Below are 22,765 nucleotides of genomic sequence, written 5' to 3' on the forward strand. Positions count from 1 at the left end.
GGGTTTGCACTTGCTAAGTAAATATTCTACCACTTGAACCACACTTCTATCCCTTTTAAATAAAAAAAAAATTTCTTTTGGTGGTACAGGGTCTGAGCTCTGAGCATTTGATAGTCAGGTGCTTTACCCATAGCCATACCCCAAGCCTTGAAGGAGGGTGTTTTTGATAATTTGATCAAAACGGGCTCAGGGTTAATAAGCAACTTGCCAAGGTCACAGAGTAAACATTACACACACACACACACACACACACACACACACACACATGCTTTAAAATTGTGTGTGTGTGTGTGTATGTGTGCTGGTGCTGAGGCTTGAAATCAGGGCCTGGATGCTGCCCGAGCTTCTTTTGCTCAAGGCTGGTGTTCTACCACTTGAGCCACAGCACCACTTCTGAGTAGTGCTTTTTCTGAGTAGTTTATTGTAGATGAGTCTCACAGACTCTTTTGCCCTGGCTGGCTTTGAACCCTGATCCTCAGTAAGTAGGATTGTAGGTGTGAGACAACAGTGCCTGGCAAAATTCTTTATTTTTAAATAAAGTTTAAAAGTGTTCTGTATGGCAACTTTTCAAATACAGAAGTGTATAAAGTTGACATACATGTAATCTACTGTTCAAAGCCACTGACTTTCTATGCATTTACAAACAAACATGCACATTATTTGGAGTTCATACTATATACTTTTCTATCAATATTGTGTTTCACTTAATATATCATGGCAATGTAGATTTCCTTATGTCTGAACTGTTATCTTTCTCAACCAGTCCGTCACTGAATTTTCTACCATGTAATTTTTATGCTTCTTGTTTTCTTTAGAAATACATTTGTGTGACCATTACCTCGATTTTAGTATTTAGACCTATTTTTGAAGTTGGTAAATACCAGTTAAGACTCAGTTCCAAGTAACAGAAACCCAACTCAAAGTAGCTTAAGCAAAAAAGGGTATTTATTGGTTCACATAACTGAAAAGTCCAGGGGATATACTAGCTTCAGGCACAGCTGGATCCAGCGGCATACACATTGTCACCAGGACTCAAGTCTCTTCATCTTTTGGCTCTGTTTCCCTCTGCACTGGCTTTGTTTTCTGACTGGCTCATTCAACATACTGACAAACTGGTTTGAGTTTTTTCATCCGACAAAGCTAAAACATTCTCAGTAAAGAGAGTTTCTCTCCCATAGTTCAGTAAACTTCCTAGGGCTGAGTATCACTGGACAAACTTGAGTCAAAATGGGAAGAAACAGTTCTGAGAAACATCAAGGAGTTGTCACGACGAGATGGAATGGATGCTGGGCAATAAAAAAAAAAAAAAAAAATGAATGTCCATGATAAGCCCAGATACTGAAGCCCAATTTCTGACTGTTCAGTGATAACAGCTAGCATTATTTCCTTAGTAGTGGAATTTTTCTAAAACAATTTTGAGGGATGTTTTGTTCTGACCTCAGGAAGCCTAGCTAAAGTCCACTGGGAAGGAATACTCATGTTGAAGAGCGTACTTGGGAGTCACACCACAGTCTCTCAGCACAAGCAAACTCAACTGAGTGTGAGAGTTTCTGCCTGGGTGTTATAAAACGGGACAGCTAGCCTCACACTAGCAAATAGTTCTGTGAGGCTGTCAGTCGTAAATGGAGTTCAGTGGAAACGTTCTTGTTTTCCTGTTAGTCTTCTGCCAAGTTGAACTGGTACAATTTTTGTGAATCCAGATGAATCAATCACTTTTCAATTACTGCAGAAGAAACGGGACTCTGCTTTCAATCCATTGTACTCCTTCCCAATTTGGTAGCTGTCCCAGGTGCTGAAAATGATTAAGCATAAGACTTACTTTTCCACTTAACAGCAACGTCCTTATTGTTGTGAATATTAAGTTCTGGCCGGGTGAGGTGTAGGTTGCTTCTTGTTCAGAAATCCTTGGTGGAATTGGGCACAAGATAGGCTGAAATCAGTTGTTGTCTTCTCAAGGCCAGTTGGATTGCAGCAACATGTTAAAAAAAGGCAGGTTAAGAGCTGATTCAGGTTAATAGACAAGCAGGACAATTTCAGCAGGGTAGGACCAGCCATACCAATAACCAAGATATAATCTGACAATAGGTAGATTAATAATAATGAAGCCCTATAAATTAATGTTCATCTTGGGTACTCCAGAGTAAACAGGACTTACTCTGGATATAATTTTCTGATTGTGAAGGGCTAGTGACAGCAGCTTGTATTTTCCTGCGTATCTGCCCAAGTACTGTCAGCTCAAGAAGGCGGCCATGTTCTCAATCCAGACTAGAGGTTCTGTTTAGGAGTTTATGCTACATCTGGGAGCAACAGGGTCGGTAGGGCCAGGTTTGTCAAAATTGGCTCTACTTTCTTTGGTAATCAAGTCTTCATCTTCTGTAACTAAGCCTATCTCCAAGAACCATTTTACAAGCAAGTCAAGGCCTCAGACTGGTTGGATGGCACTGTTGAGAGCTTTAGAAGAGATCTGAGGCATGGAGACAGTAGGCAAGCCCCTAGGTCTTTTGCCTTAAGGTTTTAGGCTTTTTTGTTTATTCAGTCACCAATTCTTATGTACAGCTTACATTAGACTGAGATGATCTTCCTCTTAAGTTCCTCATTTTGACCACTGAATATGGTGGGATCAGAGGGAATGACTGGCAGTGTAGAACATTATCTTTCTGTAAGAACAGGAAGAAGCAGAGGGGGAAAAACAGCTGACAATTTTGAGACAGTAGAAGAGTAAGCTGGTTGCTGATTTCTTCTTTATAAGCAATAGTTGTATATATATAAACAGAAAAGTCATCCAGATTCTATTCTGCTGAGGGTCAGCAGTCTTGAGGAACCAGCCCTAAGCCTTATTTGATCATCTGTAGAGTAAATCATGCAATCACCATTAGAGAGTAAAAAGACAAAGAGATAAAGAAACCATTTCCATTAACCAGTGCATTCATTAGATTAGGTGAAGATAGCTGGTCCTTAAATTGACTGTAAAGGAATGAGATTTTCTCAAGACACAAACAGAAGTCTCCTTTTTCAAGATAGTATGATCTGGGAGTTCAGGAAGTGAATCCTTTCTACAGAAATAAGTTGTCTTAGTGCCTAAGAGTATTTCATAGTCAAAAATGAAAGTCAGGCTCTCTAGAAATCAGTGTAGATCAACAGTATTGAGAAAGATGTGCTTCCAACAAAAGATCCACAAGGACAGAAGCTCTTGAGACTGATAAAATCCTTAGCTGCCATCTTTGTAGATTTTTTTTTTCCCCCAAGTCAATCTGCATTTCCAGCAAAAAGGTAGACAAAATATTGTTTGAGGTGCCAAGCAAGTATGCAGTCATGGCCAACTATCACTGTCACACATAGCTGATGGTACCAGTTTTTTTTTTTTTTAAAGGCTATAGTTTAAATCAGATTTATAAGAAAGGTTGTTATCTTCAGGATTCAGTATTATGTATAGAGATGAGGAGTCATAATTCTGAAGAATAGGCAGACATGACAGGAACTGTTTTGTATTTAAAGGCTATTAGCTCATTTATCCTGGAAACAGTAAACTGAAACCAAGAAGCAGTGTCCTTAACTATGACTGAACCATATATGGATTTGTACTTTAAGATGAATAACCACCAGGTACTGAGCTTCTTTAGGGAATGTTGGCCAGGATTTGAATTCTGCTTTCATAATTAACAGTTAGCCTTTGGAGTACCATGGCCAATGATGAGAGGTCAAATGTTCAAGTTGTTCTAAGATGGTCTCAATGTGGCATCAGCTTCAATACCAGCTTGTAGGCAATTTGTATATCCGAGGAGGATTCAAGACTTCAAAGTCATGTATTCAAGTACCACTAGTACATTTGGAGTCTGTGCAAATTGTTTAGTGGGTTTGTCAGTGTAGGGTGCTTATGGATTTCTTTCTGGGTATATCCAATTCCAGGAATCACTCTAAGTCCATCTGGGGTGGAGTGCTAGTAGTGAAGGTTGCTTGACGCCACTTTCAGCCCATATGCCCATTCTCTGGGGTAAGGGTATGCCCATCTTCTTATACTTTTCTAAGTTCACACACAGTTAAGTATTTCTAAAAATGTTCTGTTTCAACTTAATACAAACTATACTGAATAGAGGTACATAAAAGATCAGAATGCCATTCCGGTCAAATATGTTGTCTAGAGCAGTGGCTTTCCAACTGTGTCCTGAAGAATCCTAGAAGTTGTAAAGAAGTCCCTGTAGGTGTCACCAGGGTGGTGATGGCTGTGGCAGACGCCACTCCTGCTTCACTACGTCATCCAGAGAAGCTTCACTGTTACTCTGGGCTTCCACATAGTGTTCAAAGGGCTTCATGGCCACAAAGCTTTTGGAAAACCAATGATCTAAGAATAAGTTGTTCACAAAATGCTGAAATACAAAAAATAGGTCACACAAACCAGAAAGAGGGTAAGCAAAGCCTGTAAGACAGGGGATTTCCTATTTTTCCCTGATGTAGATAATGATATAGACTGAAATTAAAATTTCAAGTCTGCTTCATATAAATTTTTTGATTGCCTGCAGTTGGACTTAAATGCCTAACACAACAAAACTATTGGCTTTAAATTTCTATAGCAATGGATCTTTAAAAATAGGTACAAAATTCACTTGTTTCTTTGGAAATATTACTTCAAGAAGTCCATGGCTGGACAACTTCTCTTAAGCAATAATGAGTTACAACTCTAAAATTCTAGACATACCTTCTCACCTCTCCCCCTTATCTCCCCTTTCCAGCCTCCTCACTCACCTGAGAGGCAATACCCTTAAAGTATACATCTTAATCCTAGGGAGTATATTGCTAAATGTAATGGAACTCACCCAATCTGGAGACAGAATTTCCCACCCCATCCCCAGTTCCAAAAGCAAAGCAGTTAATGACAAGTTATGAGAAGAGGGCGTTTCAAAGACATTGTATTTATTATGAGGTCTCCAGGTCAATCTGTTGTTAATCAGGAAGTATTGGGTATGCTGCTCTAAAGCAGTTTCCCCTTCTATGAAAAGGAATGCTCAAAAAAAAAAAATTAGCAATCTGTATTTGAAACAGGAGGCAATGGGCTAAACAACTAAATGAAACTTTTTGGTGCAAGTCCTCTGAGATCCTTTAAAATATCACACTGTACTTGAGGTTTGGGAAAAGGACATATATTACAGTATTTTAGCCACCTTATTGGCTAGCAGAAATTCTCTACATATGGTACATACACAGATATTTTAAAAAATGGATGGCTCATTTTCTATAAATGGGGGCAGAATATTATAACCTCTTGGTATCCAGGAGCACTAATAAAACTTAAAGGTATATAAACAGGGATCTCTAATAGGCCATCCTTGAGAAAAATAATGAAAATGGACAAAGGATCTAAAAGTGGTTCTGTTTCACATAGTCTTATTTGGTGAACATGTGCTGATTTGACTGGACAATCTAACACCATGGGAACAGTCTGCTTCTATAGGCTGCCATGCAAACTTGATCTAAATCACATGATTACATTTATAACACCCTACACAAATTAGGAAGTTGCAAAATTCTACCAGTTCCCAAGCCCTCATTTTAACACTGTAAGGAGACAGCTTACTTAATGTCAAGGGCAACACTGGACTAGGAGTCAGAAGGCCTTGTCTCTACCATGTTGGAACCTTGTACAATTGTGTAATATCTTAAATTTCTATTCTCTCTTTTTAAAAAAGGGTTAGGCTACCGTGATTATAGAAATAAAATGTATGTAAAAGTGCTCTGAAACTGTAAAGTGCTAAATAAACAAGAGGGGATTACCATATAGATTCTATCTTGATGTATCAAGTAGCCTTTTCTGACTGGAGCCTTGTGAAATGCTGTTAAGGGATTCCTTGGTAGAATTTCTTATATTTGTATGAAACGTTCTGGTTCCTGAGTAATCCCAAAGATGATGCTAGGAGTTCATTGTGTCTTTGTTTTGATCCCAATGAATCAAAATATCTGCTTTATCATTCAGTAGGCTACTACAGAAGTGAAGTAGAAAAAGATCAGGATCCAGTCTTGATGTGTTCCTAATTAATTCATGAACTTCATATTTGAGATTGTGGGGTATGGTCCAATGTTCTCAGAGAGGTTGCCTTTCTTCAGAATATACTGATAATGAAAAGTCCCTTGGTCCATACTACATGTCTCTGCAGGCTTCAACTGAAGAAATGAAACATATATTTAGGGGAACAAACTAGGCCTTTGTTGTGATAAAATAGCTTTAGCTATTTGGCTTGAGAACTCTTGCATTATAAAGGGCTGTGCTGAATCTGGGTAGTAAGGACAGGAGTGGAGGTAAAGGCCACATCATGATGGCTGAATGCCTTTTGGGTCACAGTGGTCCACTGGAATGGTGTCTTCTTCAGTAGTAAGGTGGTAGGAATCATCCTGGGCAAAAATCCAGACACCAGGTCTACAGGCTGATGGAATAGCAGAAGGCAGGTCATCAGAAGGTCCAAGTGCACATTCAGCAATCAGGAGGTACAGGACTAGAAGAGGAGGGGGAAAAAAACAGGGACAAAAATGCATGGAATTACAAACACAAGATTTTGATAATGAAGTATGTTTGCTATCAGTCTATCAGCTGCTTGACATATACTAATAATGCTTGAGAAGCCTGGCTTAGAGATTGATGGGTGATAAATGTGTTAAGCAAAAACCAAAAACCTGACTAATAATCACTGATAATATAGTTTCCTGGCAAAGACAATCTCCTGACTCCTGAGAGCAAACTGTATAAGGGATACACCCACAAGAACACCCTATCATATTCTGTGATAATAATTTGAGTCTATTCAGGCTGCCAGTTTGGGGGAATTAAGTTTTTTGTGTGTGTGTGTGTGCCACTGGTGGCAGAAGTGAGACTTTTTACCAGTAAGAAATCAAAGGAAACACTGCCTTCTTTTCTTTGTGGTTTCAAATTATACTATGACCTTGACTTTTAAAAAGCTGCTGTTTTACTTTAACAAGATTCTATATAAAGTAAGAGTAAGGGCTCGGTCCTTGCACCTTCTGTATTTAATACTCCACCAACTTAATCAGTTCTTCTTCATGTCTGAAGGAGCTCCTAGATTTAACTTACTTATATTGGAGACAGGTTTTCACTGTATAGCCTAAGCTGGCCTTGACCCTGATGGCCTCCTGCCTCAGCCTTCTGAATGGTGAAGTTAAATGTTTGAGTCACCACAACTGGCTCTACATCTTTTTAAATTTAGAATTACCATGACATGAATTGCTCTGCTCCACCATGATGACTAAACTTTCTGAAATCATCCACTGGGCTGCAATTCTCATTGATGATGCAAATAAGATGTATATATTCCACACTTCACCAGAGACTACTCTGTGAAACACTTGATAATTAAGGAACCATTTGTCAGGGACCCATATACCTTCCCTTAAAAAAAAAAATTCTCCCATAAGGCCAAGGATGAGATGGTTTTGGGAAGTCGAGAACACATAATCTTCCAACATTTGAGCTTACTAATAAAGCTCTTTTCTTTGTTCACCAAATAAAATGGTAAAACATGAAAATATAAGAAACATGACCCATAGTTGTGACTCCTTTTAATCAAGAGTAATTTTAGTTATTATGCAGTTGATTACACACACTATGTACTGACTCTGAAGTGCCCTGCTCTCTAAATTCCTAACAGATTGCTTTATCAGAAGTGATGGAATATATGGACAAAGGTGCTTAAAACTAAGATTCTTCCTTTCCAAGAATTTGCCGTCTACCAAGAGAACAGGAGCATGCAAATAACTATTTTGAAAGGTTTTTGTGGACTGGGAATGTGGCTTAAACTACCTGCCTAGCATGCATGAAACCCTGGGTTCGATTCCTCAGTACTAAACAGAAAAAGCAGGAAGTGAAACTGTAGCTCAAGTGAGAGTGCTACCCTTGAGCAAAAGCAGCTCATGGAGAGTGCCCAGGCCCTGAGTTCAAAGCCCAGGACTGGAAAAAAAAAAATCCACAAAACAAGATTTTGCATATAAAGATAGACAAAAAATTATAAAGTTTTAACAAAAGTTCTATTCTGGCTAAAGGGATTCATGGGGAGGACAGCATATAGGTTGAATACTGAGGAAAATGGCAGAGCTGTGAGAAGTGGTGAACCAGAAAAAGGCATTTCCAGAGAAGAGAAGAGAAGAGAGAACATAAATGCAGAAACAGCAAATAAGGCATTTTGGAAAATGGCAAGTACCGTGATTCACTTTGGATGGTGTGGTCAGTTTGCATGAGTCTGGACAGAAATTCAGGTCTTCTAATTTCCAGTAACAGCGCTGGTGTCAGTGCATACTCAGTTGTTGTTTCTTTCCTCACAGCAAGGTCCACATTTCCAAAATTCAAAAGTAAAAAATATCTACCTCCAGAGTTCCTGCCCCAACTTGACAAACTCTTCTGGGTTATAGGTCCAGTTCTTGAGAATCTGGAGTCCATGGCTGTTGATAAACTGAAAGATATCTATTCCAACAACTGCAGATCACCGTAGCAAAATCTCTTCAAGTTGCAATCTTGCACATCTCCTGTCTTGTCACAGACCTTCAAGCTTTGGAGTTCCAGTTGTTATTTCCCCCTCCTTTCTCCAGAGGAAGGTCGCTCATCACCACAGTCTTAATATTCTTTTTGAGGTACATCCAGATTACAAAAGAGCTAAAGGGCAATACATGTTTCTCCAAAACAGTCATTTCTCTGGAAGTGAAATCATATCTTTGCCTGATTCTTTTCAGACATTTGAATGAAATAGAATTAGCAAACATCTAATCAGATAAAATACACTCAAATGTGTTTAAGAAATGTTCACTTGCTTAGAGCTGTACCACTTGGTAAGCACCACTCCACAAAATGAAAATGTTTGAAATCCAACTGTTCAAACATTTTTAGTGTTTGCTGGAAAATGACCTGGACTTTTGATAAAAAAAAAAAAAAAGCAGCTGACAAGTAACAAAGAAACAAAACATAGCATTTTGCCATCTCAGTACCACACTGGCAAGCAATTAGAATACAAGGCAGGCCAGAAACAAACTGTGAATCACTTCCAAATCTACTAATATTGAAGTTCAGCAGTTCTACCAAAACTTTTCAGAACAAGTTAACTTCCAATTAGCAAAGGGAAAAAGCTCCCAAAATATCTTTCAAGTTTTCCATTCCTGGTTCAGTCAGTTCCAGTGAGCCCCCTCGCTTAAAATCCACGTGCACCATTAATTAGCTGGGCTTGACAGCACCATTTTAATAAGCCTGTTCACTACCAACCACACAAACTAGGGATACAAAATAGGAGCAAGCGACGATGGCAACCATGGTCAATGGGAAACAGTCAATGAAAAAGACAGGACGGTAGTCAGGCACCAGTATAAGCAGCAGCAAACAAACGATTTCTAGGCCAAAGATTAAATACGCTTCTTCATACTGCAGAACACACCCACTTTGAATCGTAGCTGCTTTATATTGGGTGCCATTGTACCATACGCATCAGACAACCTTCAGGCACCCCTTGGTGACAGGACTCAGAAGCCAAGCAGAGTTGGGGCAAATGTTACCCCGTATTCATTGTGCACAGAAACAGCTCACATATCCCAGGGACTCAAACGGGGGTGGAGGGGGGAGGGAAGGAGGTGTTTCAAATTGGTTGTGAAGGGTCCCAAATGACATCTAGGCCTCAGTTTCCTCACTGCGGCATAGAGGAAGTGTTAACTCTTCTGGGTCACAGCCCCCTTTGAAAACTTGCTAGCGATGGATCATCATTCCCTTAGCATACACGGTCCCATACATTGGTGCAGATAAACGCACGGAGTCTCAAGATCTCCAAAGGTTTCCCAGGTATCAAGTTCAGGGAATGGGCAACTGCTAAGTTTTCTTACAACTCAAGCATTTAAAAACTCGCACACACATACACGTTACAAACAATAATCATCCTCGACACATAATACCGACGCTTTATAGTTTAAAAAGCGCTTTCAATCCCACACACACTGATAGGGAGAGGAGGAAACTGAGGCGCAGACAAATTACTGAGCGACTTGCCTAAAGTCACTCGGCCAGCTGATGGCTGGGCCCGGAAGCAAACCCAGCTCTTCCGACTCCGGAGCTTGAATCCCCACCCCGGAGCTGCCGCCAGAGCTCCCGCCTCTCACTAAGGGGGCATAAGGAGAAAAAGGCAAAGTAGGAAGCCCACCACCAACCATCCTCCAGCTCCCTCCTGTCCCCCCAACTGGGTCCTTGCAGGCCCCGAAGGGTGACGCCAGGCCTCCAGGCCCGAGCCGGCCACCCCCGCCTCCCCAGTCGCGCCAAATCCCGCCGCTGCCGCTGCCGCCGCCTCCCCGGGAGCGGGGCGGAGCAACTGCCCGCCGCCGCCGACCACCCGGACGACTCCTCGTCGAATCGCAAAAGCATAGGCCGCCGCCCGAGTTCTGCGAACGAGAAGAAAGACGCGGCGCGAGCGCCAACGGCCACCGGGCGCACGCCGCGGCGGCCGGGCCTGCGCCCCAAGAGCTGGATGCCAGAGCAGGAGAAAGAGCCGCCAACCGATCGCTCGATCGACCGCGCGCCCACTCCTTCGCCCTACCAGACCGGGGAGGGGGGGAGGGCGCGCCAGGGCTTCTTCGAGTTAGGGGCCTGACTCCCCGGCGACGAGACAAGATGGCTCCTCCGGTCCGCGCTGCAGCTACCGTCCCGGCTGCGTCGCTCGGCCCGCCCCCGGTACTGTTTCTTTAAATGGCGGAGAGGGGTCAGGAAAGCAGGAAGAGAGGCGCGCGCTGTCACGTGACGGGGGCGGGTTTGGCCAACCAAGATCCGGTCACGTGGGCTCACACTGCCCGCCAATTAGGAGGCGGGGTAGCAGGGCGGAGGCGGGAGGAGTTTCGGGCTTTGTGATTGGCTGAATGCGCCGCGGAGGCCTCGGGGGTTTGGGGCGTCGGAGTGAGTGAGGTGGCCGGAGCTGTGTGCACTTAGCGGAGACAAAGCAGGGACTGAGGTGGTGGTAACGGCGGCATCCGAGGAGGAGGAGGAGGACGTGGGGAGGGGGGAGGAAAAAAAGCAATATTTCGAGGTGCTGAGTCCTTCCAATTCATCTAAACGCAGCGCTAGAACGGCGGCTGCGGAGGCGCTGGCGGCGGCGGCGGCGGCGGCGGCGGAGGCGGCAGCACATGGTTCCAAGAGCGCGCTGCGGTTGTTGAGTTCAATTCTGCGGGGAGGGACAAAGGCAGCTGCGAGCGCCGGGAGACGCCCGATCGCGTGGTGCGCGCCCTTAAAGTCTCCATCCGGGCCTTGAAAAGCCGGGACTAACTTCTCTCCGCGAGGAGGAGGAGGAGGCGGCCGCAGGACGGAGGCCCGGGGGAGGGGCTGAGGGTGTGGGGGCGGGGCGCGGCGCGCCTGAGGGGTTCGGGCCGGGACTGTCGGGAAGGCAGTTGCATCCGGGTCTTTGTGAGGTAATTTGACCGCCCACGACGCTGCTGTGGAGATCGAGGGCGCCGACGCCAGCTGGATTCGGCCAGTTTGCCTCTCTTCAGTTGGGAAGCTGAGAAACCGGAACTGGCGCCATACGTGCTCTAGCGACCTCGTGGTCTCCGGCCCTCCGGTCTAGAGCCTGTTGAAGGATCTTGACGTCACCGGCGGCGAAGACACGAGTGAATGAATGTTCAGTTTTATGACAGAATTGGGTAAATAATTTAGGGTTTGGTAAGTTTTCCTAATCAAGGAATTTAGGGGAAGAACAACAATCATAAATCACATTAGAAATTTTTGAAAAAGAAAAAGACTCGAAGAATGTCAAGATGAAGCAGTAATAAACCGCCAACTCCAAGACCCGTCGTCGACTCCAGAACCTTCTACACGGACTTGGATTGTCTGAATTACTGAAACGTAACGCTTCCAAGTTGTTTAGGACACAGGTTTATGACGTAATTCCAAAATATTCCATCATAATCGTTGAGAAGAAGGACTCGATTGTAGTTCTTAATATCTGGCTGTATTTTGGATAGATTGTTTAGGTAACTTGTTTAGCTGATATTAAGCACACAGACATAACTTTACTGGACTGAATCCTGGAAAAATCGGTTGAGTTCCATGTCTTTCTGAGCGGTGAATAGAAGATTTGGAGACCATTGCAGTCATGGCTTTCACAAATTACAGCAGTCTGAATCGAGCTCAACTAACTTTTGAGTATCTGCACACAAATTCGTAAGTATCTTACAGGGGCCACTCAGGTTAATATGGAAATCCTTTCAGCAGGAAAAAGCTTTTTCTTTTTCTTTTGCATTTTCACTCTAGGATATATCACTGGAGTGTATCATTGGATATCTTGAGCTCTGTATTGAAGAACTGAGATTACTGAAATATTGGTAATCCAGAAGAATCTCATGTTCATTTGTTGGATCAAAAATTCTAAGTACAGATTTTATGTGAAGTCAGTTTTATACTGAGTTGTTTCAGGTGTTTAGTAGAAATTCCACAAGTACTGCTCTTTGGATCGTCAAAAGTTAGACTATTTTAGCACCAACGGTTCTTCGTCTAGTAACAACAGTTTGTAGACAGTAAAGTTTATAACAAGTATTTCTAACCAAAAAGAAGACATTTAAACCATCTTAGGAGAAGAAAACTTTTTCTTTTTTTCAGCAAACAATTGGCTTTATCTTCCTAGTACATTCCAGTATGGTTTGTACTATCTAACCCCTGTAGATAGCCTGGAATCACAGATACATGCTGTGTTCATGGTTCTTCAGTTCATCCTGACATTATCACTCCAATTTAGTCTGGAATATTTTAGGGCTAATACTTAAACCCCCTGTCTTTTAAGTTGTCCAGTGAGGTCAAACCTTTTTCTGTTTTAATACATTCACCTGTTAACTGTGAAGATGAAGGTAAGTTCTACAATTATACTGAGAGATGAGGTGATGGAACACCTCAATGAATTGTCCAGAGTTAGCTGAACAACCACTTTCAGATTTGAGTGTTTACTTCACTTATCCTTTAATCATACACCAAGTTTTATCTTTTGTGGCAAAGGCTATTCTTTAATTCTATGATGAATTCCATGAGGTCCAACTTTTTTTTTCCTTTTTTCTAGTCAGAGAAATAACTTTTTTTTTTTGAGCAGTGAAGTGGTTTGTCATACTGAAGGTGGCTTTATTTAGCTTTCTTTAGAAAGTTTTTTTTCTATTGAGTTCAGTTGTTTTAGAGAAGGGTACCTCAGGTGAATTCCCGAATAGAGGATTAATCTAGAACCCAGTTAGATGACAAGGCTGTAGCACAGCAATAGGCAAGACCTTCAATGTCCTATGTTCAAACTGCCATATGTAAAGAAGGCTTTCACATGAAGGCTTCTTAGATGTCAGTCCATGAATGACTTGTGTTTTGGATTTTTGAATAATAGTAGATCAGAGATTATAAAACTCTTGGAAGACCATAAAGTGGCTTTTAGAATATTGAGTTCCTGTTTCAGGTTGGCCATAGGTTTTCTGCAATAAAATAATATTGTCAACAATCGATTGCTTCATGCTGATAGCTGTTTTAAATGTGTGTAATTTTTAAAGTAATTGGTGATTGTTTTTGTTTTATATATTTGAGGAAACAGGCTCAAAGTGATAATAGTTACATCTGCTGAGTCAGTTGACTGAATTGAGAGGTACCTTTGAAGTACAAGAAGATTGATTTGACCTCAGTGCTTTTAAACAAAAGTGCTGATCCAGTCAGTCTTATTTAGCTGGGCCTGCTTTCTTGTCTATAAAGCACTTTAAAAGATTTTACTTTCAATTCCAGTGAGTTTCTTAATTTGAGGATTATGAGCTATTTCTTCTTGCCTTTTTTTTTTCTTTTGCTATTGCATAGGTTATTAATGGTAAGTGGGCAGTATCAAGGCAAAGAATCAAATATTAAGTTACTTGTAAGTTCAAGGTAATGTTGGAGATTTTGTGTGTGTGAATTTTACTTGCTCATAATGAACTGGAACTAGTTGCTTGAACATAGTGAGGTTGGGCTCTCATTTTGGAATGTCTGGAATTTCCTATCTGAATCACAACTTTGACCTTTGAAGTTGTTTTGCTTTTGAATGTGTCTTGTCTTAACAGAAGAAAATAGCAGTAGAACAGTTTTTTTGTTTTGTTTTGTTTTGTTTTGCCTTTTCTCTTTGAGACAGGTTTAATAGGTAGCACAGGCTGGCCTCAAACTCCCTATTTACTTCAGTCTCCTGGATGCTGGACTTTTTAGCACATGCCACCATACTTGGCATCTGGGTTGTTTCATTGGTAACTAATTTAAAGATTTTTTGTTGTTGTTGTGGTAACTTGAGTAGAAGTTTATTCTCAGAAGAAATGAAAAATTTTAAATTCTCATCTGCTGTGACTTTTAATGTTAATTATAAAGGTTGAAGATGAACTTGTGAGACACCTTCAGGGAAGAAAGATTGCTCTTACAGTACCATCTCTGTTCTATTAAAATGTTAAACTACAAGACCATTCTAAGATGTGTGACATATACAGTATTGCTAAATTATGAATTGTGAAAGGAATGGTGCCTTGTTTACCTTCTATTTAATACAGACTTGCAAAGCCCAAAATAGAAGGATGGACCTCATTGTGGTTTAGTGAAAAGCCTGGTCTTGGGAGCTAGTTTACCCTGGATTTGACTGGTTCATATCTGGGTCCTTGTACATCAGCTTCTTGAACTTCAGTTTCTTCCTCTATGGAGCTAATCTGATAGTGTAGTGCTTAAAAGACATTGTTCAATGATATGAAGGCCTTAGCTCATACATGGTACACAACGGATAATGGGGATATATGTGCTTAATCTTAGGGCCTCTCTCACACTTGGCTTTTTTGCTTACAACTGGTACTCTACTTTTTGAATGTAGCCTCCAGTTCTGCCTTTTTGCTAGTTAATCAAGAGAGTCTCAAGGATTTGTCTCCTGGGCTGACTTTGAACTTGATCCTCAATGATTTCAGCTTCCTGAGTAGCTAGGATTATATGAGCTATCTGTACCCAGATAGTGTGTTAGTTTATATAAACCCAAAGTTAGTGTTTTGTGATTTTAGTCATTAAGGCAGATACATTTTTAGTAAATTTAGAGTCTTTACATAAAAGGCATTTATACTGTCAGCTACACTTTATGGTGGATTTTATGAATACTGTTGTTACTGTAGTGGTGGTGTTATCCTTCAGCATAAGGTGTATATATATCTTAAATCACTTGATTTGCCATTCCACTGTGTGGTCGGAGTAGGATACTTAAGTCTTAAGAAGGCTGCTTTTTATTTCTATATATTTTTAAATTGGCATTTATTAAATTGTACGTAGTTATTCCATGACATTTCCAAACATGTATATGGTGTATTTTGATCACAATCCTATTTTTTTCTTATCCCTCTTGATCCAAGTGGCTATTTTTTATGTCTTTGTTGGAACACTGAATAATTTACCTTGGACATACAATATTTCTAAGTTGTTTTAGCCATATGTAAAGTGAACATAGAGAATACTGTCAACTCAGAGACTTCAATTTCTAATCATTTACAAGCCATTTGAATATAAAATAGTCACTCCAGAATTTGTATGTGTGTGTCAGTTCTGGAGCTTGAACTCAGGTCCTGAGTACTATTACTAAGCTTTTTTTTTTTTCCTTAAGGCTAATGTTCTACCACTTGAGCCACAGCTCTACTTCTAGGTTTTTTTGGGTGGCTATAAAGAGTTTTAGACTTTCCTGCCTGGGTTAACCTAGAACTGTGATCCTTAGCCTCCTAAGCAGGGAGGATTACAGATGAGCCACCAGAACCCTGTTATCACATTTCTTTTTAACTAAGGCAATTAACTCTCTTTTCAACATAACCAACTCAGCAAAAACTGCCACTGTGTTATGAACTTGTAGGTAATCTGTTGGTTTAGATTCAGCCTGACTATAAATAGGGAGACCATTTTCCTTACATAACAAGCGAATTAATTTACACACGAATTTGTCATTGGAAATGCTGAGCTGCAGAACTATTTCTACTATGGCATGACCAGTTGAAAGCAGAAGTTTATAAAAATAAATGTCTTTTTCCAGATGGCTGATATTTCTTGGATCACATGCAAAGGATTTTTAGTTCTATGAAGAAAATAATTTCTTTTGATATCTATCTCAAATGCCATCTAAAATGAGTATCCCTCTTGAAATTGAATTACTGTTTGCCAGAATATTTTCTAAAAAGGAACTTTTGCAGTTGGTATGCTTTCAATTATTTACGAGATATTTCAAACTATCGTTAGCATTTGAGAGGTCCATCATTAATTAATTGAATATCTTTGTCACAAAAGCCTTTATTTTATGATGTGCACTGCCATCATAAAAGTACTCTTGCTACATTTAAAGGTATCTGTTATTTTATTTAAAATATGTGTGGACCAGCATTGATATTTTGTGGAACAAGAAAGACTTTGGAATTTTTTCAAGCCTTTGGAATTCTTTATTAGGTTCCACATAAAGGCTCATTTCTAAACTTTTGTACAAAACATTGAAAATTTAGAGGTACTTTGTGCTTGCCCTTTTGTGATCTTACTGGATTTTAAATACTGCTTTCATATGAAATTATCAGGAATAGGTAGTGCGGGAATACAGTTGCTATTTTATTTTTGGTTTCATGTCTTCATGGCAGAAGATGTCAGAATTTTTCTGATAATTCCTGTGCACTGTTCTTGCCAGCAAAGGCTAGAAACTTCATTTTTTAAACTCACATTCTGAAATTAGTGCATTTGGGAATTATGGTTATTCTTAGAATAGTTGTGCTTTTTTCTCTCTAGCGCTGTATTTCTGAGATTACTTGACTTAATGTTAAAATACTGTTTCATTTCTAAGTACGAAATATTACAACAGAATTGGTTATTTTGTATGTCTAGGCAGTAATTCTCAGTTAAAAGAGTTTTAACTAACTTACTTTGAAGTTTATAAGTCACTTATCAATCAGACTAGGAGACAACTCAAAGCTTGAGAGCAAATCTTACCTCTTTTTGAGACAGAGTTTCAATATGTAGCCCAGGCTAACCTAGAATTTAGGATCCTCTTGTCTCAGCTACCTGAGTGCTAAGATTACAAGCATGTAGCAGCATGTTCAGATGAGAGTTAAATATAAACATAGGGCTCTTTTAGGTAGTTTTGCTTTTAGACATTTAGTTCTTCCATGTGAAATAGTTAAGAATTGCATTTTAGGGGTTGGAAGAATGGCTCAGTTGGTAGAGCTCTAGCCAGTGAGCAAAAATGGCAGGTACTGAGTTGGAGTCCCCATCTTGGACCTAAAAAAGAAAAGAATTACATTTTAGTAGAAGAATTCAAACTCTGTAAGTTATTTGATGTATCTTATTGGTATGTTTTAGCAGATTAGCAACAAATATGTTCACTGATCTTATGTGGGGTAAATTTTAGGAGCTGGTAGTTTTAAATTCAAAATTTATTCTTAGAAAAATTTGAAGAGTTTCTTGAGGAAAATCAAGTGTTCCTGGACAATTCAATCAAGTATTTATTTTATAAACAAATGTTTTACAGTTTATAGCAGTATGAGGATATAACAATATAATGATATGATTAGAGATTTTTAGATGCCGGTTATTTAATATTGTTGTATTCTAAATTTTTAGAAAAATTCACTTTGTGTATTGGTTGAAATTTTGCCAAAAAAAAAAGCAGAAATAGTTACTTGAATATTTAGGAAAAATTGATGATGGTAAATGTTGTGTGAGTTAGGGATTTTGTATTTTCTCAGGCTGAAAGTCAGGCTGGTTTTCCTAGATGGCTCTATGTAGCCATATGCTACTAGATTTAATGAGAACTATTCAAATGAACAAATTAAAGAAAGCATGACTTGGAAAAGGGAATTAATATGCTTTTGTATAGTTTAAAAAGCAAGAACATTCCTTTTGAAAACAGGAGAGAATAATAGTAATCTTGACTTTCTCAAGTTTTGGCTAACAACATTGAAGAAAGGAATTCAATACTCTTATCCTTTCTAAAGACGATCTTAGTGTGGTTTCCTGGAAAACTCCTTTAAGAAGGAGGAGCCAATGATCATTTCTTTTAGGAAATGGCTGAAAGTTCAGGTTGAGAATATGCCCAAGTACTAAATTATTCAGACTATAAAAATGTGCACACATAAAATGTATGCTTGTAATTCTTCCCACGAGGTGTATAGAAACTGACAAAAAAAACATAAGGAAACATAAAATAGACATTTTTCGACACAGAATATCTCTAAGCATTTAGTACATGTGAAAGTTTTAATGCTTTAGAGTAGATTTCTCAACTCAAAATAAGAATAAACATTTCTCAGCAGATAGCAGAAGTTGTTTAATACTTGAAGGGAATTCTACAAAATCTTGATTTAGAGACATTGAAATTTCAATTGCATAGCTGGGCACTCGTAGCTCATGCCTGTAATTCTAGCTACTCAGAAGGTAGAGATCTGAGGATCATGGTGTGAAGCCAACTCAAGCAAGAGACTCTGTGAGACTTATCTCCAATTAACCACCAGAAAACTGGAAGTGACTCAAAGTGGAGCACTAGCTCTCAGCAAAAGAGCTCAGGGACAGCACCTAGGCCCTGAGTTCAAGCCTCAGCCTAGAACTGGGCACACACACAGTAGTATAAATAATGAAAATGGAGATTTTAGATTCCCTTTTTCCTAAAAATCTTTTAAATATTTAGCATTTCGGCTTATTAGGAATTATCATCCATTCGTAATTCTTTTGCTGAGTCTTTGCATTTGTAATTTCAGAACTACTCATGAATTCTTGTTTGGTGCTCTTGCTGAACTGGTTGATAATGCAAGGTATGTAGTCTTCTAGCATATAAGCTGGTTGGAGTGGAAACTTTTTTGGATCATTGTGACCTTTGCTCTCTGAAGACTTGAGATGAAGACATTTCTGTACTAGCTGCAACTCCCAGGAGGCCTGTTAGCAACAAAAAAAATTTTTAATAGAACATTAATTGGTGCTTGCACTTTGTTTCTTGATTAACTTAAATTTGTTCATTATTGTTCCTGTCCTAGCCTAAAAATAGTGAATATCATCTCCCTAACCACCTTCCTTTGTGTATTAGAGTATAATACTTGTGAAAAACAGAAATTTGATAGAAACTTAGGAGGCAAATTAATGGGACAGATAAGCTGTGATTTTGTGTCCAAAACAGTACACTAATGAGAGAGAAAGAGAGAGAGAGAGAAAGAGAGAGAGTGAGTGTGTGTGTGTGTGTGTGTGTGTGTGTGTGTGTGTGTGTGTGTGTGTGTGTTTAACTAAGCCAGAGTTTTGTATCTTCCCAAAATGTTGTTAATAGCTGTACTTGGAAGGAATCACTCTTTAGCAGTGTTAAGGGTTCTTAGTGATGAAAGCATATACATATACTGTGTAAGACTAAATACAAGTTTGGGTTCATTCATAGACCAAGACCTTAGTCAATAAAGATTTTATTTATGGCTATAGTATAAAAAATATTATCTTTGGGGCTGGGAAGGTGGCTCAGTGGTAGAGCACTTGCCTTGCATGCCTGAGCCCTGGGTTTGATTCCTCAGCACCACATAAGCAAAAAGAAAAAAGCCGGAAGTGGCACTGTGGCTCAAGTGGTAGAGTGCTAGCCTTGAGCTGAAGAGCTGAGGGACAGCGCCCAGGCCCAGAGTTCAGGCCCCATGACCGGACCCTCCAAAAAAAAAATTATCTTGGAGTTCTTATTCTTAAAAATAGACATAAAATTCAAACATGCCATTTATTGGCCATTCTTGATTGTGAAGGAAGATGATGATAAGAGTTCACAATAGTACCTTGAAATAGTTCCTAAGTGAACTTGCTTATAGTTACCAACGCCTGTATAGTTAACCTGATAGTTCATATTCTCCTTTGGCTCTTGCTTTTTTCTTTGCAGAGATGCTGATGCCACCAGAATAGATATTTATGCTGGTAAGTCTGACTTTAAACCTTTCTTCTAATGTCCAGTTCTTAGTGGGTATCCAGGAAGATGGGAAATAATTGGTTTCTGCAGTCTGGGAGATGGCAAAATCACTGTCGTAGGTAGAAACAGGGTAAATCTGGTCAGGCATGTCATGGAAACCCAGAATACTGGTTTTGAAACTAAGAGTAGGTCTCCTACTCTGTGGAGACCAGCAGTATTGTGGGGTTATGGAGAGAGTTGTGGGGAATGAAGTGACCGAGTTCTGGTTGTCTTGCTGGAAAGGGATCTTGTTGGAGTTTTTCCCCTGCCATATAAGAAGTAGACAACAGTCCCAGCCAGGAGTGTAGCTGGTGTCCACTGCAGAAAACAGGTGCCGGTTGGGATAGCACTGGTTTTGCAGAGATGACCTCAGATAGAGGTGTCCTTGATAGGAAGGAGGAATGCCTGGCTTGGAATTGGAAGCTGTAGATAGCTACTTTTTGATTAATTCTCTTGTTTTATAGTACGATCTTCTCTTTTTCCTAGAGTGGTTGAAACAATGAAAAAAATCCTTAGTTAGATCAGTGGCCTTTTATTTATTTATTTTTTACATTTTATGCTGGTCCATGAGCTTCTTTTGCTAGCTCTCTACTAGCCACAGTTCTACTTCTGGCTTTTTTGGTAGTTCAGTGGAGATAAGACTTTTCTGCCCAAGCTGGCTTTGATTTGTCTGGCCTTTCATTTATTTATTTTTTTTAATAGTTTGTTGTTTGGCATTTGCACCAGCACCTTTTTAGGTCATTTAGACATTAAAAATCTGGAGACAGAATAGAGGAAGGCAGCTCTTAAATCCAATTCGACTGGTGTGATTTATTTTGCTGACACGTTCCTGAAATCTTTTGAAAAGTTTGTAGATATGTGTGTATTTATACAGCGTTATCTAATCTACATATATATACACAATGTACACTGGAAAAAGTACTTGGTACTGTGGTTTGAACTTAGGGCTTATTGCTTGCTAGACAGATGCTCTATCACTTGGGGCCCTTTTGCTTTTATTTGGGGGCTAGGTTTTATGTTTTTTGCCAGGATGGATCTATGTGAACCTTCTCTCTATGGTTCCTACATAACTGGAATGACAGGTGCATACCACCATGCCCAACTATTGGTTGAAATGATGTCCTGCTAACTTTTTCCCAGCTGACTTCAAATTGTGATCCTTCTCATGTTTGCCTCCCAATTAGCTAGGATTGTAGATGTGAGCCACTGTACCTGGCTGAGGTCATATTTTGAATAACATTGTCCTGCTTCTGAAAGTCTGTGTGTTTTATGTGTTATACAGTTATCAATCAACCCCTCTTCATGGGCTCACTTGGTGATTGGGAATAAGCACACAATAATTCTCAAACCTTTAATATCACATAATTATGGAGAATCTCCAGATAGATGCTGAAGTTCTCATGCCTAATATGCCTGGAGCAAAGAAAATATTCAGAACATGTACATATCACCTGCACTTCTTCAATTGTGAAAGTCCTCTTTTGGAAAGTGGTCTCACTTTTGAGACAGGGTCTCACTTTGTGATTCCTTTTTGATTTAGAAACAGGAACAAGGGGTACAACAGAAGAATGTTAAGAAGGTTACTAAAGCCAGGGGTGCCTTTCCAACCTGCACCTGTGTGCTTTCAGCAATGGTAGCTGTTACCTTGAAAAGAACAGAGGCTGTTTTAACCACTGCACAGATGATAAAGCAGTATGATATCAGCAACAAATACTCATAACTGAATATTTGTAAGAACTTTAAAAGAAAAGATTACCTTTCTCCCCTGTGCCACCTTCAGTGGGTGAGTTTCTAGAAGGAAATTTAGTTCTTGTTGCTCAGAATGCTGCAGAACAGTTGGATTTCAATTTGAGTGAAAAATGTCCAGTGCTCATTTGTTCTGAGCTTAGTGTTCCTCCTGTTGTGCTTTGGGAAATTTATAGAGGATGAGATTAGGCCTTTGCGCTGAGAATTTAGCCTCTAATTGGAGAGACAATTAACACACTACAAATGATTAGAGAATGGTAACTAGATCTTAAGGGAGCAGTCAAGAGAGTTAAGGATTAAATGGTATGATGGAAGCAGAAAGCAGCATAGTGTTTTGGAAAAACACTTGTTTTAACTCTAAGTACTTTGAGATTGCAAGATGGGCCTCTACAAGGATGTGTGTTATCAGCAATAAATACTCATAACTGAATATTTGGAAGAACTATTATTCAGAAACTAGATTGATATTGTGTTTGGGAAGCTCCTCAAATATAACATAGGGACTGAAGTCACCATAATAATCACATTTTCAAAACTTCATTTAATCTAAGAAGGGCAAGCTGAGCATGGTAGCACACTACTATAATCTTAGAAGTAGAAGGCTGAGGCAGTAAGATTGTGAATTTCAATCTATCTTGAACTAAATAGTAAGACCTGTCTCTAAAAATGAACAAAAACCCCCAGCAACAACAAATAAACAAAAGCAAAAAAACCCCCACAAAAACAAAAAAATTAAAAAAGCTAAGAAGAGAAAGGAGCCAGTCTTTCAAAGTACAGAGGTATTCACTCACCCAAAGAATTCTTGTTAGTTACAGCCAGACTATGAAGATGTACACATAAGTAATAGTTCTCAGTTTTTTTTGTTTTTGTTTTTGTTTTTGTTTTGGTCAGTCGTGGGGCTTGAACTCTGGGCTTGGGCGCTATCCCTCAGCTCTTCAGCTCAAGGCAAGCGCTCTATTGCTTGAGCCACAACGCTCCAGTTTTCTAGTGGTTTATTGGAGATAAGAGTCTCATGGAGTTTCCTGCCTGGGCTGGCTTTGAACCTCGATCCTCATATCTCAGCCTCCTGAGTAGCTAGGATTATAGGT

The 22,765-nt window shown here is 39.8% G+C and overlaps 2 protein-coding genes across 3 annotated transcripts in view; one reads left to right on the forward strand and one right to left on the reverse strand.

Annotated features, from left to right (window-relative positions):
- Window positions 1-923: 923 nt before the first annotated feature.
- On the reverse strand, window positions 924-10,601 carry Tug1 (taurine up-regulated 1; the record flags this gene model as incomplete). The annotated part of the gene is made up of 3 exons (XM_069994228.1): window positions 924-4,364; window positions 5,767-6,482; window positions 8,199-10,601. A coding segment is annotated over one exon (474 nt), but the record flags the coding sequence as incomplete, so codon positions are not given.
- A 760-nt stretch (window positions 10,602-11,361) lies between these two features.
- Morc2 (MORC family CW-type zinc finger 2) overlaps window positions 11,362-22,765 on the forward strand; it is a 42,623-nt gene continuing 31,219 nt past the window's right edge. For both annotated transcript variants that reach the window (XM_069994523.1, XM_069994522.1), the window contains exons 1-3: window positions 11,362-12,172; window positions 18,727-18,780; window positions 19,866-19,900. In XM_069994523.1, the coding sequence (XP_069850624.1) occupies window positions 12,105-12,172; window positions 18,727-18,780; window positions 19,866-19,900 (157 nt within the window). In that variant the 5' untranslated portion in view covers window positions 11,362-12,104. The remainder of the gene's footprint in view (window positions 12,173-18,726; window positions 18,781-19,865; window positions 19,901-22,765) is intronic.

Source organism: Dipodomys merriami, unplaced genomic scaffold (genome assembly GCF_024711535.1).
Source record: "Dipodomys merriami isolate MVZ:Mamm:240054 unplaced genomic scaffold, mDipMer1.0.p SCAF_45, whole genome shotgun sequence".
Lineage (NCBI taxonomy): Eukaryota > Metazoa > Chordata > Mammalia > Rodentia > Heteromyidae > Dipodomys > Dipodomys merriami.